We start from the raw sequence: 16,406 nt of genomic DNA, 5'->3' as shown, positions 1-16,406 counted from the left end.
TGTTGATGCAGGAGGGGCGTTCGTATGATTGTGTCATGGGGCTTGTGTCGGATTTAGTATTAATTTTTAAAAAAAATGCCTTGTAAATCTAGGGGGCAACCTGTCTAAGGAGGTGGTAACTATCTAAGAAGGTGATTAGTATTGGGTAAGGGGAAAAAAGGACTTTCAAGGGATACAGTTCTCTCACTCAGGGGGGGGTATAGTGGAGTACTATGTCCTGAGACCATTAATTAATATGTCTTACGATCATTAATTTAAGTAGGGACTAGGAGAGTTGCCCGATCAAAAATACACACAAGTCCAGCTAAGACCAACTCTGACTCGGCGGGGCCGCCCCGTCGGCCATAGGGGAGTCGGTGCAAATCCCCCCCCCCAAAAAAAAAGATACCAGAGGCATGAAAAACCACCCGTGACCAGATTAAGAGACCACAATGTAACTAATCCATCGAGATGTCTTATTTAAGGGGAACGAGTGGGCGATTTTAAGTGAATATGGCCCTGAAGTAAGAACCAGATGTATTGTAAAAGGCATTAAATAGCTACCCCCACAGTTAATGGGCCCGGTGCGAGGAGGGGGATCCCAGCCGAGCGGGTTGCTGGTTTCACGCGGCATGGTGGTTAAGCTCGTGATCTAATGGAGCGGCCATACTATTAAGGGGCTGGAACTGATTTAAAGGTATGTCTTATGTACGACCAATAATATTATGTAATATGTAAGATTAATAAAATTTAATACGGGCTTTAACTTCTCGTGTGGAAAATAATTGAATGCACTATTATACATAGCATGTATATACATACACCTACGAGGAGAACGCTATTTTATTGGATGGGGTATATGTTTGTATGGTTTTTTAACATGAGAATGTAATTGGACAGATTAATTTTAATACTGACATAGCACTAGGGGTTCGTGGTTATTTACAATAAGGCCTTTTTCAAGGAATAGTTTATGCAGAATTTCAGCTTTGGGTGTTGATGGTGGGGTATGAATGCCTCTTCCTTGAGTCTTGGGGAGGTGTAATTTTCTCCTTTTCCGGTTTACAAGGCCGGGGTATTTATTATACTACAAAGACTCTTCATTTTAAGAGTTTGTTCTCAATGAGGCTAGTCAGTGGCATTAGGACTAGAATTAGGAGGAAGTATAGGATGGATGCTAGTTGGCCTAGGGTTACGTATGGGTGTTCCACGGGTTGGCCCCCAATTCATGTCAAGGTTAGTAGGTCTGCAACTAGGGTTCAGAATAAGAATTGGCTGAAGGGTCGGAATATTATGCTTCGTTGTTTGGAGGTGTGGAGTATTGGGATGAGTATCAGGATTAGAATGGAGAGGAGTAGGGCTAGGACTCCCCCTAGTTTGTTAGGGATGGATCGTAGGATGGCATATGCAAATAGGAAATATCATTCTGGTTTAATGTGTGCCGGGGTGCTTAGTGGGTTTGCTGGGGTGTAGTTGTCAGGGTCTCCTAATAGGTCTGGTGCGAATAGGGTTAATGTGAGTAGTGCTGAGATTAGCAGTAGGGCGCCTAAGATGTCCTTGATTGTGTAGTAGGGGTGGAATGGGATTTTGTCTATGTCGGATGGGATTCCTATGGGGTTGTTGGATCCTGTTTCGTGGAGGAATAAGAGGTGGACCATTGCCAGTGCTAGGATGATAAAGGGGAGGATGAAGTGAAAGGCAAAGAAGCGTGTTAATGTGGCTTTGTCTACGGAGAAGCCACCTCAGACTCATTCTACTAGGGTGGTGCCGATATAAGGAATTGCGGATATAAGGTTGGTGATGACGGTTGCTCCTCAGAATGATATTTGGCCTCAGGGTAGGACGTAGCCTACAAATGCGGTGGCCATTACTGTAAATAGCAGAACCACTCCGATGTTTCATGTTTCTTGGAAAGTGTAGGAGCCATAATATAGGCCCCGCCCTACGTGGGCGTAGAGGCAGATGAAGAATATGGAGGCTCCGTTTGCGTGTAGGTATCGGATTACTCAGCCGTAATTAACGTCTCGACAAATATGTGTGATTGATGAGAAGGCGGTTGTTGTGTCTGGTGTATAGTGTATTGCTAGAAATAGGCCTGTTAGGATTTGTGTGATGAGACACAGGCCAAGCAGGGAGCCGAAATTTCATCATGAGGAGATGTTTGATGGAGTGGGGAGGTCGATGAATGCGTTGTTGACGATTTTTATCAATGGGTGTGTTTTTCGGATGTTGGTCATTAGTGTTCTTGTAGTTGAATAACAACGATGATTTTTCATGTCATTGGTCATGGTTTGAGTCCATGTGAGAATGATGATAGCATACATTGTTTTTGTTTTAAGTGTCATACTTGTGGTTAGTTTTGTGGGGGTTTCTTCGAAGCCTTCACCTATTTATGGGGGCTTAGGGTTGATTGTGGGGGGTGGTGTGGGGTGTGGAATTATTTTGAGTTTTGGTGGTTCGTTCTTAGGCTTAATGGTGTTTTTGATTTATTTGGGGGGAATGTTGGTTGTGTTTGGTTATACTACAGCTATAGCTGCCGATCAGTACCCTGAGGTTTGAGTTTCTAATAAAGTTGTGTTGGGGGCATTTCTTTTAGGGTTGATAGTAGAATTTCTAGTGATGTTTTATGTATTGGAGGGGGAGGAGATGGAGGTTGTGTTTGAGCTTGATGGGCTGGGGGATTGGGTGGGTTATGATACGGGGGGTTCTGGGGTCTTTAGTGGAGAGGCTATAGGGGTTGGTGCATTGTATAGTTATGGGGTTTGGTTAGTGGTTGTTACTGGTTGGTCATTGTTTGTTGGTGTTGTTGTTGTTATGGAGATTACTCGGGGTAGTTAAGTAGGAGTATAGAGAGGGTGATGGTGGTAAGGAAGGATAAGAAGTATGTTTTAATAAGGCCTTGTTGGTTTGAAGTTAGTGTGGAGGCTTTTAGTTGGATGAGGGCTGTCGTTTTGGGTAGGATTGTTTCTAGTCAGGTCGTATCTAGTGAAGAGGTTGCTAGTTTTTGGGCTATTGTTAGGTTTAAGGCGGGGAGTAGGCGGTGTAGGGTTGTGGGGAAGTATCCTAGTAGGGTGGAGAATTTAGTATAGTTTGAGGGGTGAGTGTGCTTTAAGTTTTGCGTGTTAAGGTTGATTTCGAGTGCGATGATAAAGCCTAGGATTGTTACTGCAAGGGCTGTTAGTTTTAGGTATGGGGGCATGGTTGTTAGGGGGGTGGTTATAGGGGGGATACTGTTGGATAGGATGAAGCCGGCGAAGAGGCTTCCGAGCAGTAAGCGCTTGATAGGGTTGATTAGTAAGGGGTTATTTTCATTGATGGAGGCGTGAGGGGGGAAGCGGGGTTGTCCTAGCAGTGCGAAGGAGATGATACGGGTGCTGTAGACAGCTGTAAGGGAGGTGGCAATTAGTGTTAATAGTAGGGCTCAGGCGTTTGTATAAGAGGAAGTGGCAGCTTCGATGATGGGATCTTTGGAGTAAAATCCGGTGAGAAATGGTGTCCCCGTTAGTGCGAGGCAGCCAACGATGAGGGCAGTTGTGGTGAAGGGAAGGGCTTTGAATAGTCCTCCTATCTTTCGAATGTCTTGTTCATTGTTTAGACTATGGATGATGGAGCCGGAGCATAAAAATAGCATGGCTTTAAAAAAAGCATGTGTGCAAATATGTAGAAATGCTAAGTAGGGTTGGTTGAGGCCGATTGTTACTATTATTAAGCCGAGTTGACTAGAGGTGGAGAAGGCAATGATTTTTTTGATGTCGTTTTGGGTGAGGGCGCATATGGCCGTAAATAGAGTAGTGAGGGCGCCTAAGGAGAGGGCTAATGTTTGGGTGGGTTTGTTGTTTTCTATCAGGGGGTAGAAGCGGACAAGTAGGAAAATCCCTGCTACGACTATTGTGCTTGAGTGGAGTAGGGCTGAAACTGGAGTGGGGCCTTCTATTGCTGAGGGAAGTCAGGGGTGAAGTCCAAATTGAGCTGATTTTCCAGCTGCGGCCAATACTAGTCCTATAAGAGGGAGATTTGGGGTGTTTTGGTTAAGTGCAAAGATTTGTTGTAAGTCTCACGTGTTTGTGTTGGAGAGGAATCATGCTATTGATACGAGAAATCCGATGTCTCCGATGCGGTTGTATAGGATTGCCTGGAGAGCGGCTGTATTTGCGTCTGTTCGTCCAAACCATCACCCAATGAGGAGGAAAGATATAATTCCTACCCCCTCTCACCCAATGAAAAGTTGGAAGAGGTTGTTGGCTGTGACAAGAATTAGTATGGTGATGAGGAAAAGGAGTAGATATTTGAAGAATTGATTAATGTTAGGGTCGGAGTGCATGTATCATATTGAGAACTCTATGATGGATCAGGTGATGAATAGTGCTACAGGCATGAATATAAGTGAGAAATAGTCTATTTTAAAGCTGAGTGTTAGTTTAAAGGTTTGGATGGTGATTCAGTGTCAGTTTGAGATGAGTGCTTCTTGGTTAGTGTGGAGGTATATTGTCATTGGGATTAGGCTGATGGTGAAAGCACAGAGAACGATATTTTTTACATAAAGCTGGTAGTTGTTGTTTTTGTAGAGGCTTGTGTTGGATATTATAATAGGGGCAGTTAGGATTAGTAGTGTGAGTAGGGCAAAGGAGGTGAACAAGTTTATTACTTTTATTTGGAGTTGCACCAATTTTTTGGCTCCTAAGGCCAACGGATAACTACCATCCTTTAAAAGTTTAAGAAAGCCATGCTATTAGGCATGGAGGCGGGAATTAGCAGTTCTTGCGGTACTTTCTCGGTAAGCAAGAAGTTTTTATCTTCTGTTGCTGGCTCCACAAGCTAGTGTTTTTTTTAAACTATACTTACAATAGAGAGGGCCTAGAATGATCTTAGGGTTGAGTGATAGGAGTAGGAGGGGGATGATGTGCAGGGCTATTAAGGCGTGTTCTCGTGTGAATGAGGGGGTGAGGTTATTGATGTGGTGGGTATATTTGCCGCGTTGCGTGGTGATTAGTATGTATAGAGAGTATAGGGCGGTGATTAGGATGTTCGTACCCATTAGGACGATAGTGAAGTTTGATCACGAGAATGTAGACATAACTACGAATAACTCTCCGATCAAGTTAATAGTAGGAGGTAGGGCGAGGTTTGTTAGGCTTGCTAATAATCATCAAGATGCTATTAACGGGAGAAAGATCTGTAAGCCCCGGGCCAGGATTATAGTTCGGCTGTGGATTCGTTCGTAGTTTGAGTTTGCTAGACAAAATAGTATAGATGATGTGAGGCCATGGGCGATTATTAAGGCAGTGGCCCCTATGTAGCTTCAGGGGGTTTGGATGAGGATGCCTGTGATGACGAGCGCTATGTGGCTGACTGAGGAGTATGCGATGAGTGATTTTAGGTCTGTTTGACGTAGACAGATTGAACTAGTTATAATTATTCCTCATAGGGAGAGCATTAGAAATGGATAGGCTATAAGTTCTGTCAGCGGGTTGAGCAGGAGTGTGATTCGTAGTATGCCATAGCCGCCGAGTTTTAATAGTACGGCTGCAAGGACTATGGAACCTGCGATAGGAGCTTCTACGTGTGCTTTGGGTAGTCAAAGGTGTAACCCGTAAAGAGGTATTTTTACTATGAAGGCTATTATGCAGGCTAGCCACATGAGGGTATTAGATCAGGAAGCAGGTAAAGGTTCGGCTCAGTACTGCAACAGGAGGAAGTTTAGAGTTCCTGTTGTGTTTTGCAGATATGTTAGTGCTACTAGTAGTGGGAGGGATCCTACTAGTGTGTAAAATAAGAAGTAAAGACCTGCGTTAAGTCGTTCCGTTTGATTACCCCAACGGGTGATAATGATGAGGGTTGGGACTAGTGTAGTTTCGAATATAATATAGAATAGGATCAGTTCTGTGGCAGTGAATGTCATGATGAGGGATGTTTGAAGTATAATTAGTATTGTAATGTAGAGTTTTTTTCGAATAGGTGGTTCTTTAAGGAGGTGTGACTGGCTTGCTATTAGTATTAGTGGAAAGAGCCATATTGTTAATATTAGGAGTGGTGTGGAAAGGGAGTCGGAGAAGAATGTTAGGGAGTAGTTAAGGCTGTTGTCGTTGAATTGGTTGAGGAGGAGTAGACTTGTGAGGCTAATCATTAAGCCATGGGTTGTGGGGTTGATTCAGACTAGGTTATTTTTTGATAATCAGGTCAGGGGTAGTAGTATGATGGTAGGAATAATGAATTTTAGCATCGAAGGAGGTTGAGGTTTTGTACGTAGTCGGTGCCATATGTGCTGGAGATTATAACTAGTAAAGCTAATCCAATGGCTGCTTCACAGGCTGCGAATACTAAGAGGATAATTGGGATTATGCTGGCTAGGATGAAATGTGAGTCTAGAGCGAGGAGGGCTGTTAGGATGAATAGTGATAGCATTATGCCTTCTAAGCAGAGTAGCGCAGATATTAGATGAGATCGGTATATTAATAGGCCTACAAGGGATATGATGAAGGCTATTATGATATTGATGTGGATTAGGGGCACTTGGTATTTGTGAGTTTGATCACAGTCTAGTGAGTCGAAATCACTTGTTTTGTTTTAAACTAAGTACCATATTCAGCTCATTCTAAGCCCCCTTGGGCCCATTCGTAGGCTAAGCTAATTGCTAGTAAGGAGATTAGGAGCAAGGCGGTGGTGAGCATTGTTTTTAGGTTGCTTGTTTGGATTGCTCAGGGGAGGGGGAGCAAGAGGGCAATTTCTAGGTCGAAGAGAAGAAAGGTAATGGCGACTAGGAAGAATTTTATGGAAAAGGGTAGGCGAGCCGACCCTAAGGGGTCGAAGCCACACTCATAAGGGCTTGTTTTTTCTGCGTATGTGTTTAGTTGGGGGAGTCAGAAGGCGATGAGTACTAGTAGTAGGGCCAGTGTTGTGTTTGTTAGTAGTGTTAGGAGGAGATTTATTGTTCTTTTTCGGGGTGTACCGAAGCTAACTGATTGGAAGTCAGTTGTACTGATTAATACTAAAAGGACTATGAACCTCATCAATAGATTGATACGTAAAGGAATAGTCATACGACGTCTACAAAGTGTCAATACCAGGCTGCTGCTTCGAAGCCGAAGTGATGGTTTGATGTAAAGTGGAATTTTATTTGGCGCAGGAGACAGACGATAAGGAAGGTAGATCCAATGATGACGTGTAGTCCGTGGAAGCCTGTGGCCACGAAGAAGGTGGATCCGTAAATTCCATCCGAGATTGTAAACGGGGCCTCATAGTACTCTGATGCTTGTAATAGGGTGAAGTAAAGGCCAAGCAAGATTGTGACAAGGAGGGCTTGAAGCATGTGTTTGCGGTCCCCTTGCATGAGACTGTGGTGGGCTCAGGTAATAGATACGCCAGAGGCCAGTAGTACGGAGGTGTTGAGAAGTGGGACTTCAAAGGGGTTTAGTGGGTGGATGCCTGTTGGTGGTCAACATCCCCCTAATTCGGGGGTTGGTGCGAGGCTTGAGTGGTAGAAGGCTCAGAAAAAGCCCGTAAAAAATAGGACTTCTGATAGAATGAACAGGACCATTCCGTAACGAAGTCCCTTTTGGACGGTTGGTGTGTGATGACCTTGAAAGGTACTCTCTCGGACGACATCTCGTCACCACTGACATATTGTTAGGGCGTTTGTTAAGAAGCTCAAAATCAACAGGACAGTCGAGTTAAAGTGGAATCATATAATTAGACCCGATGTTATGAGGAGTGCGGAGAGGGCTCCTGTGAGGGGTCAGGGGCTTGGGTTTACTATGTGGTATGAGTGGGTTTGGTGGGTCATTATGTGTTGTCGTGTAGGTATAGGCTTACTAAAAGGGTAAATACATAGGCCTGAATTAGGGCTACAGCAAACTCGAGAATAGTTAGGAGGGTGAGAATTACGAATGTGATGAGGGCAGTAAGCAGGCTTATATTGGTCAGTGCAAGGGTTGCCATGCCGATTAGGTGCATTAGTAAGTGACCTGCTGTAATGTTGGCAGTTAGCCGTACGGCCAGGGCTATTGGTTGAATGAGCAAGCTGATGGTTTCGATAATTACTAGTATGGGGATGAGAAAGGTGGGTGTGCCTTGTGGTAGGAAGTGGGCTAAGGATGCCTTTGTTTTGTTGCGAAAGCCCATGATTACAGTGCCGGCTCATAGGGGGATAGCTATTCCTAAGTTTATTGAGAGTTGTGTGGTGGGTGTGAATGAGTGAGGCAGCATTCCAAGGAGATTGGTGGAGGCGATAAATAAGATAAGTGAGGTGATCATTAGTGATCATGTTTGTCCCTTGGAGTTATGTATGCCTATTAATTGTTTTGATGTGAGTTTAGTTAGTCATTGTTGAATGGAGATTATGCGGTTGTTAATTAGTCGGGTTGATGTTGGAAATAGGATGATGGGGAATATAATGATCAGGGTAATAATAGGAATTCCCAGTACTACTGGGGTTGTGAAAGAGGCAAATAGATTTTGGTTCATGTGGTGTTTCAAGGGGCTTGTTGTTTTTGTACTTTAACGGGGGTTAGTTTTGGGTTGGGGGAGTAAAGGTGATTTGAAATTTTCAACTGGAGTAAGATGAAGAGAGTTGTGTACATTGACAGGATAGTGAGGAATCATGTTGATGTGTCTAGTTGTGGCATATCATTAAGGGGAGCTTTGGCTCTCAATCTTTAACTTAAAAGGTTAACGCTAGATTAGCTTCTTAATGAGATTATAGTATAGAGGTAGATCATTTTTCAAAGCTCTTTAAGGGTACTAGCTCGAGGACGATTGGTATAAAGCTGTGGTTTGAGCCACAGATTTCTGAACACTGCCCATAAAATAAGCCCGGTCGCGTTGATATCAGGGTTGTTTGGTTTAGGCGTCCAGGAATTGCATCTGTTTTTAGGCCCAGGGAGGGTACAGCTCATGAGTGCAGTACGTCTTCGGAGGAGACTAGTACACGAATTGTTATCTCCATGGGTAAAACTATTCGGTTATCTACTTCCAATAGTCGTAGCTCTCCTGGTTTTAAATCTGATGTTGGGATTATGTAGGAGTCGAAGTTTAAGTCTTCGTAGTCTGTGTATTCGTAACTTCAATATCACTGATGGCCCATGGTTTTTACGGTGAGGGAGGGGCTGTTGATTTCGTCCATCATGTAGAGGATTCGTAGGGAAGGCAGGGCGATTATAATCAAGATGATGGCGGGGAGGATGGTTCAAATGGTCTCTACCTCTTGGGCGTCTATTGTACTAGTATGAGTGAGTTTGGTTGTGAGTATTAAAGTAATGATATAGAGAACTAGGGAGCTGATTAGAAAGACGATTATTAGCGTGTGATCATGGAAGTGCAGGAGTTCCTCTATGATGGGTGATGTTGCATCTTGGAAGCCTAATTGGAGGGGGTATGCCATGGAGATATACAGGGTTTTCACTTGTAATTTAACTTTGACAAAGTTATGTAAGATTTTACTAATATCTCATCTATAAAGAAAGTCATAGTGGTTATGGTGTTGGCTTGAAACCAACTAAAGGAGGTTCGATTCCTTCCTTTCTTGACCATTTTGGGTTAATATATGTTGGCTCTTCAAATGTGTGGTATGGTGGAGGGCATCCGTTTAACCACTCAAGGTTAGTAGAGGTGAGGTCTACTGTGGATACTTCTCGCTTGGATGCGAATGCTTCTCAGATGATGAAGACCATTAGTATAACCGCGGTTAGTGAAATAAACGAGCCCATTGATGAGATAGTGTTTCATGTCGTGTAGGCATCTGGGTAGTCGGAATATCGCCGGGGCATGCCGGATAGACCTAGGAAGTGCTGTGGGAAGAATGTTAGGTTTACACCTACGAATATAATGAGGAAGTGGATTTTTGCCCATGTTGGATTAAGTGTATATCCTGAGAATAGTGGGAACCAGTGGACAAATCCCCCTATGATAGCAAACACAGCCCCCATTGAAAGCACATAGTGAAAGTGGGCTACTACATAGTAGGTGTCATGGAGGACGATGTCCAGGGATGAGTTGGCTAGGACAATACCAGTTAAACCCCCTACTGTGAATAGGAAGATGAAACCCAAGGCTCATATTAGGGCAGGGGATCATTTGATGTTGCCTCCGTGAAGTGTAGCTAATCAGCTGAAAACTTTCACTCCTGTGGGAATAGCGATAATTATGGTTGCAGATGTGAAGTATGCTCGTGTGTCTACATCTATGCCTACTGTAAATATGTGGTGAGCTCATACGATAAAGCCTAGGAATCCAATAGAGATCATGGCTCAAACTATTCCCATATATCCGAAAGGCTCTTTTTTTCCGGAGTAGTAAGTTACGATGTGTGAGATCATTCCGAAGCCAGGTAGGATTAGGATATAGACTTCAGGATGGCCAAAGAATCAAAATAGGTGTTGGTATAGAATAGGGTCTCCCCCTCCTGCAGGATCGAAGAAGGTTGTGTTTAAATTTCGATCGGTTAACAATATAGTGATTCCAGCTGCTAAGACGGGCAAGGATAGAAGGAGCAAGACCGCTGTGACCAGGACAGATCACACAAAAAGAGGTGTTTGATATTGGGTTATGGCAGGGGGTTTTATATTGATGATAGTTGTGATAAAGTTGATAGCCCCAAGGATTGAAGAGACACCAGCTAAATGTAGGGAAAAGATGGTTAGGTCGACGGAAGCCCCTGCGTGTGCTAGGTTTCCGGCTAGAGGGGGGTAAACTGTTCAACCTGTACCTGCACCGGCCTCGACTATTGAGGATGCTATTAATAGTAGAAATGAGGGGGGGAGTAGTCAGAAGCTTATGTTGTTTATACGAGGGAATGCTATATCAGGGGCCCCGATTATCAGGGGAACTAGTCAGTTTCCGAAGCCGCCAATCATGATAGGCATAACTATAAAGAAGATTATCACGAAGGCGTGGGCTGTTACTAACACATTATAGACCTGGTCATCCCCGATAAGTGTGCCTGGCTGGCCTAGTTCAGCGCGAATCAGTAGGCTCAAACCAGTGCCTACTATCCCTGCTCAGGCACCGAACAGTAGATACAAGGTGCCGATGTCTTTATGGTTAGTTGAAAACAATCAGCGATTTATGAACATAGGTAAAATGGCCGAGTAGGTATTAGACTGTAAATCTAAAGACAGAGGTTAAGCCCTCTTTTTGCCAAGTCCTGTAGTGAATGATCATGTTGAATTGCAAATTCAAAGGAGCAGCTTCAATCCTGCCGGGACTTCTCCCGCCTTTTTTTTCTCGCGGCGGGAGAAGTAGATTGAAGCCAGTTGACTAGGGTATTTAGCTGTTAACTAAAAGTTCGAGGGAAGTATACCCCTCCAATCTAGTGAGGGCTTAGCTTAATTAAAGTGTCTGATTTGCATTCAGTTGATGTAAGATATAGTCTTGCAGTCCTTATTGAACAGGAGTTAAGTGAGTTGTACTTGCTTAGAGCTTTGAAGGCTCTTGGTCTGGATTTAGCCTAAACTCCTACAGCAAGATGGATAGTATGGGGGTGAGGGGTAGGAGTATTGTGGATATTACAATTGCTGTTGGTAGGAGGGTTGTTCGTTTTGTGGAGTAAAATTGTCATTTTATTTTTATGTTGTTTGTGGAGGGGAATAGGGTTAATGCTGTTGAGTAGGTGAGACGTATGTAGAAGTATAGGTTTAGTAGGGCTGTGATGGCTATAAAGGTTGGTACAATAAGCATTTCGTTTTTTGTCAGCTCTTGGATGATTATTCATTTAGGTGTGAATCCTGATAGTGGCGGGAGTCCTCCTATAGAGAGTAGGGTAAGTATAGTGAAGGTTGTGGTGATTGGTATTTTGTTTCATGTTTGGGACAAGGATAGTGTGGTAGTAGTTGAGTTTTGAATAAGTAGTGTAAATATGGTGTAGGTTATTGTGATGTAGATTAGTAGGTTTAATGTGGTTATGGTGGGGTTATAGAGCAGGATGGTTGTTATTCATCCTATGTGGGCGATTGATGAGTAGGCTATAATTTTTCGGAGTTGTGTTTGGTTTAGTCCTCCTCAACCTCCAATTAGGATGGAGAGTAGGGATATGGTTAGTATTAGGTTTACGTTAATTGATGGTGAGATTTGGTAGAGGATGGATAGAGGGGCAAGTTTTTGTCATGTAAGGAGGATTAGGCCTGTGGTTAGGGGAATACCTTGTGTGACTTCGGGCACTCAGAAGTGGAATGGTGATAGTCCTAGTTTGATGGCCAGGGCTATTGTTATGAGTACAGATGCTGTCGGGTTGAATATTTTGGTAATGGTTCATTGGCCGGAGTATAATAAGTTGATTACGACTGCTATTATGAGTAGTATAGATGCAGTGGCTTGGGTTAGGAAATATTTAGTAGAGGCTTCTATGGCTCGGGGGTTGAAGACTTTTATCATAATGGGGATTATGGCTATAGTGTTTATCTCGAATCCAATTCAGGCGAATAATCAGTGGGAGCTGGTGATTACGATTATTGTGCCTAGGATGAGTGTTGTTATTGTGATGATGGAGACGAATGGATTTATTAGTATGGGAAGGGTATAAACCAACATTTTCGGGGTATGGGCCCGATAGCTTGTTTAGCTGACCTTACTGTAGATTGTAGTGTAGCAATGTGGTAGCACGAAGAACTTTGAATTCTTAAGGGTAGGTTCGACTCCTATTATTCTAGAAACAAGGGGGTTTAAACCCCTATTATTTACTCTATCAAAGTAACTCTTTTGTCAGACATATTTCTTATGTTTGGGGGGGAATGCCTGCTGTTATGATGGGCATTGAGATGTGCCATATGCAGAGGGCCAGGGTTAAAGGGAGGAAGCTTTTTCAGAGTAGGTGTATTAATTGGTCATATCGGAATCGAGGATAGGAAGCTCGGATTCAGAGGAAGGATATTGTAAGTAGTAGTGTTTTGAGGACGAGGTTGGTTGTGTATGTTTCTGGTATGTGGGGGTTGTGAAATGGTCCTAGGAATAGGATGGTTGTGAGTGTGTTTATCATGATGATGTTTGCGTATTCTGCTAGGAAGAAGAGGGCGAAGGGGCCGGCTGCGTATTCTACGTTAAAGCCGGAGACGAGTTCTGATTCTCCTTCTGTCAGATCAAAGGGGGCTCGGTTGGTTTCTGCTAGGGTAGAGATAAATCATATTATGGCCAGAGGTCATGAGGGGAAAAGTAATCAGAGTTGTTCTTGGGTTGTGGTTAGTGTTGATAAAGTGAAGGAGCCGTTTATTAGTAGGACTGATAGGAGGATAATAGCTAGTGTTACTTCATATGAGATTGTCTGTGCTACTGCTCGGAGAGCTCCGATTAGTGCGTATTTTGAATTGGAGGCTCAGCCGGATCAGAGGATGGAGTAAACGGCTAGGCTAGATATTGTTAGTATGAATAGTACCCCTAGGTTTATGTTGATAAGTGGGTATGGTGTGGGTAGGGGGCTTCATATTGTGAGGGCAAGGGTTAAGGCTAGTGCGGGTGCAGTGATGAATATGGCGGTGGAGGATGTGGCTGGTCGCAGGGGTTCTTTAGTGAATAGTTTGATTGCGTCGGCAAAGGGTTGTAGTAGGCCATATGGGCCTACGATATTGGGCCCCTTTCGAAGTTGTATATATCCTAGGACTTTGCGCTCTACTAGTGTTAGAAATGCTACGGCTAGAAGGACGGGGAGGATGAGTGTTAGGATGTTAATTATAAACATTTTGTTGGGGAGGGGATTTGAACCTCTGGGTATAAAAGCTTAAGTTTTATGCAATTGCCTGACTCTGCCACCTCAACAAAGCCCTGGTCTTGGGCAGGTATGATTTGCGCTAATTATTAAATTGAGATTAGGTCATTTATTGTTTGAAGGCGCTTAGTTTAAGTTGGCCTTATTTCTCTTGTCCTTTCGTACTGGGAGAAATGCGTAACAGATAGAAACCGACCTGGATTACTCCGGTCTGAACTCAGATCACGTAGGACTTTAATCGTTGAACAAACGAACCCTTAATAGCGGCTGCACCATTAGGATGTCCTGATCCAACATCGAGGTCGTAAACCCTATTGTCGATATGGACTCTAGAATAGGATTGCGCTGTTATCCCTAGGGTAACTTGTTCCGTTGATCAATATTTTGGATCAATAAGTGATATTATGCTTTGGCTAGTAGGCCTAGGCTCTAATCACTCGGAGGGGTTTTTATACTCCGAGGTCGCCCCAACCGAAATTGTCAGCCCATATGAAGTTTTTTTATCCCTTGGTGGTTTAGATTGTGGCTTTTTGGGCTGATTAATTGAAGCTCCATAGGGTCTTCTCGTCTTGTTTTGTTATCCCCGCCTCTGCACGGGGAGGTCAATTTCACTGATTAAAAGTAAGAGACAGTAAAACCCTCGTGTGGCCATTCATACAAGTCCTTATTTAGAGAACAAGTGATTATGCTACCTTTGCACGGTCAGGATACCGCGGCCGTTTAACGATTAGTCACTGGGCAGGCAGTGCCTCTAATACTGGTTATGCTAGAGGTGATGTTTTTGGTAAACAGGCGAGGTTTGTGTTTGCCGAGTTCCTTTTACTTTTTTTAATCTTTCCTTAGTGCACGCCTGTGTTGGGTTAACAGTATGTTTGATAAATAATTTAGTAGTGGGTTTTATTTATCGGCTGTTAATTATCAGTGTAATATCAGTTACTGATGTAAGCTTGTGCAAGGAGAAAAAATTTCTTGTTACTCATATTAACAGTATCGCTTCTATGGTTACATAGATTGGTCCAATAGTCAAGCTAGGAGTTGATTTGTTTATTGTTGGGATTATAGCACGGTTTTGTTGTTGAGCTTGAACGCTTTCTTAATTGGTGGCTGCTTTTAGGCCAACTATGGTATGTGTGTGCTTGTTTTACTCTCTAGTTAAGGTTGTATCCATTTCTAAAAAGCTGTACCTTTTTAGACTAACGATTAAACATACGTTGGGACTTAGTGTGGTTTTTAGTATTGTTTAATGTTGAACTGAGATTCTTTTTTTGGACAACCAGCTATCACCAGGCTCGTTAGGCTTTTCACCTCTACTTACAAGTCTTCTCACTATTTTGCTACATAGATGAGTTCGTTCTGGGTACTGCTCGTAAGTAGCTCGTCTGGTTTCGGGTGGCTTAGCTTAAGGTCTCTTTGCTAAGTTGTTACTAGTTAAATCATTATGCAAAAGGTACAAGGGGTAATCTTTGCTTTTTTTTACTTTTAGTTTGTCTTTCATCTTTCCCTTGCGGTACTTTTTCTATAGCGTCACTGGTATTCAAATTTCTATCTCCTATACTTTAGATGGGTGGTAAATGTTTTATTTGATTGATTTGTGGTGGTAAGGGTTGAGAGGCGTGACTAGATCTAGTTCAAGATATACACGGGCTGTGGAATCTTCTAGGTGTAAACTAGGGGCTTTATTTAAGCTATATCTTGTTTTGTCCAAGCACACCTTCCAGTATGCTTACCTTGTTACGACTTGTCTCCTCTTGTGAAATTATTTAGCGTGGGTTGATTGATTGGAGCTTTACTGTGGTACTTGAGGAGGGTGACGGGCGGTGTGTGCGTGCTTCATGGCCTTATTCAATTAAGCACTCTATTCTTAATTTACTACTAAATCCTCCTTTGGCTTTCAGGTTTCATGAAAACTTTCGTGTGAGTATGAAGGGTGTTCTTAATGTAGAAAATGTAGCCCATTTCTTCCCACCCCATGAGTTACACCTTGACCTAACGTTTTTACGTGGGGTAGTTATGCTTACTTTTATTCCTTTTTAGGGTTTGCTGAAGATGGCGGTATATAGACTGGAGTAGCAAGGGTTGGTGAGGTTGATCGGGGTTTATCGGTTACAGAACAGGCTCCTCTAGAGGGGTATGAAGCACCGCCAAGTCCTTTGAGTTTCAGGCTGTTGCTAGTAGTACTCTGGCGAATAATCTTGTTCTATGTCTATTTAGGTTTACGGCTAAGCATAGTGGGGTATCTAATCCCAGTTTGGGTCTTAGCTGTCGTGTAGTCAGACTGTATTAAAGTCACTTTCGTAGTCTATCTTGGTTTTGACTATGGCTTTTTACAGCTTAGTCAAAGCTTGGCTTTATTTTGTGTGGTTCCTAGACACTCTTTACGCCGTATGCTTATTAGCTTGGGTCAATCGTATGACCGCGGTGGCTGGCACGAAATTTACCAACCCTGGTTAACATGACTTAGTCGAACTTTCATTCATGGCTTAATTTTTATCACTGCTGTGTCCCGTGGGGGTGTGGCTAAGCAAGGTGTTGTGAGCTGCTGGTATAGCGTGCTTGATACCTGCTCCTTTTGATCTTTGTGATTTGGAGGGCATTTTCACAGGGGTGTGGATGCTTGCATGTGTAAATCTGTTAAGAGCTAATGAGAAGGCTGGGACCAAACCTTTGTGTTAGCGGGACTGGCAAGTCCATCTAGACATTTTCAGTGTCTTGCTTTGTGAAAATTTTAAGCTACGTTAAC

At 43.2% G+C, this 16,406-nt stretch overlaps 13 protein-coding genes across 13 annotated transcripts, besides 26 other annotated features; 1 reads left to right on the top strand and 12 right to left on the bottom strand. All coding sequences in view use genetic code 2, as the record gives it.

Moving 5' to 3' along the window:
• Positions 1-939: a D loop.
• Positions 940-1,007, top strand: a tRNA (tRNA-Pro).
• Positions 1,007-1,076, bottom strand: a tRNA (tRNA-Thr).
• On the bottom strand, positions 1,077-2,216 carry CYTB (cytochrome b). Its single transcript has one exon. It carries the CDS (start codon positions 2,214-2,216, stop codon positions 1,077-1,079), a length of 1,140 nt encoding a protein of 379 aa, NP_944671.1.
• A 4-nt stretch (positions 2,217-2,220) lies between these two features.
• Positions 2,221-2,289, top strand: a tRNA (tRNA-Glu).
• Positions 2,290-2,817, top strand: ND6 (NADH dehydrogenase subunit 6). The gene has a single exon. It carries the CDS (start codon positions 2,290-2,292, stop codon positions 2,815-2,817), a length of 528 nt encoding a protein of 175 aa, NP_944670.1.
• Positions 2,801-4,621, bottom strand: ND5 (NADH dehydrogenase subunit 5). The gene has a single exon. It carries the CDS (start codon positions 4,619-4,621, stop codon positions 2,801-2,803), a length of 1,821 nt encoding a protein of 606 aa, NP_944669.1.
• Positions 4,622-4,691, bottom strand: a tRNA (tRNA-Leu).
• A 1-nt stretch (position 4,692) lies between these two features.
• Positions 4,693-4,752, bottom strand: a tRNA (tRNA-Ser).
• Positions 4,753-4,821, bottom strand: a tRNA (tRNA-His).
• Positions 4,822-6,199, bottom strand: ND4 (NADH dehydrogenase subunit 4). The gene has a single exon. A coding segment is annotated over exon 1 (1,378 nt).
• Positions 6,193-6,489, bottom strand: ND4L (NADH dehydrogenase subunit 4L). Its single transcript has one exon. It carries the CDS (start codon positions 6,487-6,489, stop codon positions 6,193-6,195), a length of 297 nt encoding a protein of 98 aa, NP_944667.1.
• Positions 6,490-6,558, bottom strand: a tRNA (tRNA-Arg).
• A 1-nt stretch (position 6,559) lies between these two features.
• ND3 (NADH dehydrogenase subunit 3) lies at positions 6,560-6,905 on the bottom strand. Its single transcript has one exon. A coding segment is annotated over exon 1 (346 nt).
• Positions 6,906-6,974, bottom strand: a tRNA (tRNA-Gly).
• COX3 (cytochrome c oxidase subunit III) lies at positions 6,974-7,759 on the bottom strand. The gene has a single exon. The coding sequence runs from the start codon at positions 7,757-7,759 to the stop codon at positions 6,974-6,976; it is 786 nt and encodes a 261-aa protein (NP_944665.1).
• ATP6 (ATP synthase F0 subunit 6) lies at positions 7,759-8,439 on the bottom strand. Its single transcript has one exon. It carries the CDS (start codon positions 8,437-8,439, stop codon positions 7,759-7,761), a length of 681 nt encoding a protein of 226 aa, NP_944664.1.
• On the bottom strand, positions 8,400-8,600 carry ATP8 (ATP synthase F0 subunit 8). Its single transcript has one exon. It carries the CDS (start codon positions 8,598-8,600, stop codon positions 8,400-8,402), a length of 201 nt encoding a protein of 66 aa, NP_944663.1.
• A 3-nt stretch (positions 8,601-8,603) lies between these two features.
• Positions 8,604-8,668, bottom strand: a tRNA (tRNA-Lys).
• Positions 8,669-8,671: 3 nt separating this feature from the next.
• On the bottom strand, positions 8,672-9,355 carry COX2 (cytochrome c oxidase subunit II). The gene has a single exon. It carries the CDS (start codon positions 9,353-9,355, stop codon positions 8,672-8,674), a length of 684 nt encoding a protein of 227 aa, NP_944662.1.
• Positions 9,356-9,423, bottom strand: a tRNA (tRNA-Asp).
• A 7-nt stretch (positions 9,424-9,430) lies between these two features.
• Positions 9,431-9,499, top strand: a tRNA (tRNA-Ser).
• COX1 (cytochrome c oxidase subunit I) lies at positions 9,495-11,045 on the bottom strand. Its single transcript has one exon. The coding sequence runs from the start codon at positions 11,043-11,045 to the stop codon at positions 9,495-9,497; it is 1,551 nt and encodes a 516-aa protein (NP_944661.1).
• A 1-nt stretch (position 11,046) lies between these two features.
• Positions 11,047-11,112, top strand: a tRNA (tRNA-Tyr).
• Positions 11,113-11,179, top strand: a tRNA (tRNA-Cys).
• Positions 11,177-11,211: an origin of replication.
• Positions 11,212-11,285, top strand: a tRNA (tRNA-Asn).
• A 1-nt stretch (position 11,286) lies between these two features.
• Positions 11,287-11,355, top strand: a tRNA (tRNA-Ala).
• A 5-nt stretch (positions 11,356-11,360) lies between these two features.
• Positions 11,361-11,429, bottom strand: a tRNA (tRNA-Trp).
• Positions 11,428-12,471, bottom strand: ND2 (NADH dehydrogenase subunit 2). Its single transcript has one exon. The coding sequence runs from the start codon at positions 12,469-12,471 to the stop codon at positions 11,428-11,430; it is 1,044 nt and encodes a 347-aa protein (NP_944660.1).
• Positions 12,471-12,540, bottom strand: a tRNA (tRNA-Met).
• Position 12,541: 1 nt separating this feature from the next.
• Positions 12,542-12,617, top strand: a tRNA (tRNA-Gln).
• Positions 12,615-12,683, bottom strand: a tRNA (tRNA-Ile).
• On the bottom strand, positions 12,683-13,639 carry ND1 (NADH dehydrogenase subunit 1). Its single transcript has one exon. It carries the CDS (start codon positions 13,637-13,639, stop codon positions 12,683-12,685), a length of 957 nt encoding a protein of 318 aa, NP_944659.1.
• A 2-nt stretch (positions 13,640-13,641) lies between these two features.
• Positions 13,642-13,716, bottom strand: a tRNA (tRNA-Leu).
• Positions 13,717-15,294, bottom strand: an rRNA (16S ribosomal RNA).
• Positions 15,295-15,361, bottom strand: a tRNA (tRNA-Val).
• Positions 15,362-16,333, bottom strand: an rRNA (12S ribosomal RNA).
• Positions 16,334-16,406, bottom strand: a tRNA (tRNA-Phe).

Source organism: Kogia breviceps, mitochondrion, assembly GCF_026419965.1.
Source record: "Kogia breviceps mitochondrion, complete genome".
NCBI lineage: Eukaryota > Metazoa > Chordata > Mammalia > Artiodactyla > Physeteridae > Kogia > Kogia breviceps.
The sequence above is the reverse complement of the archived record's forward strand: the minus strand, read 5'-3'. Positions and strand labels throughout refer to the sequence as shown.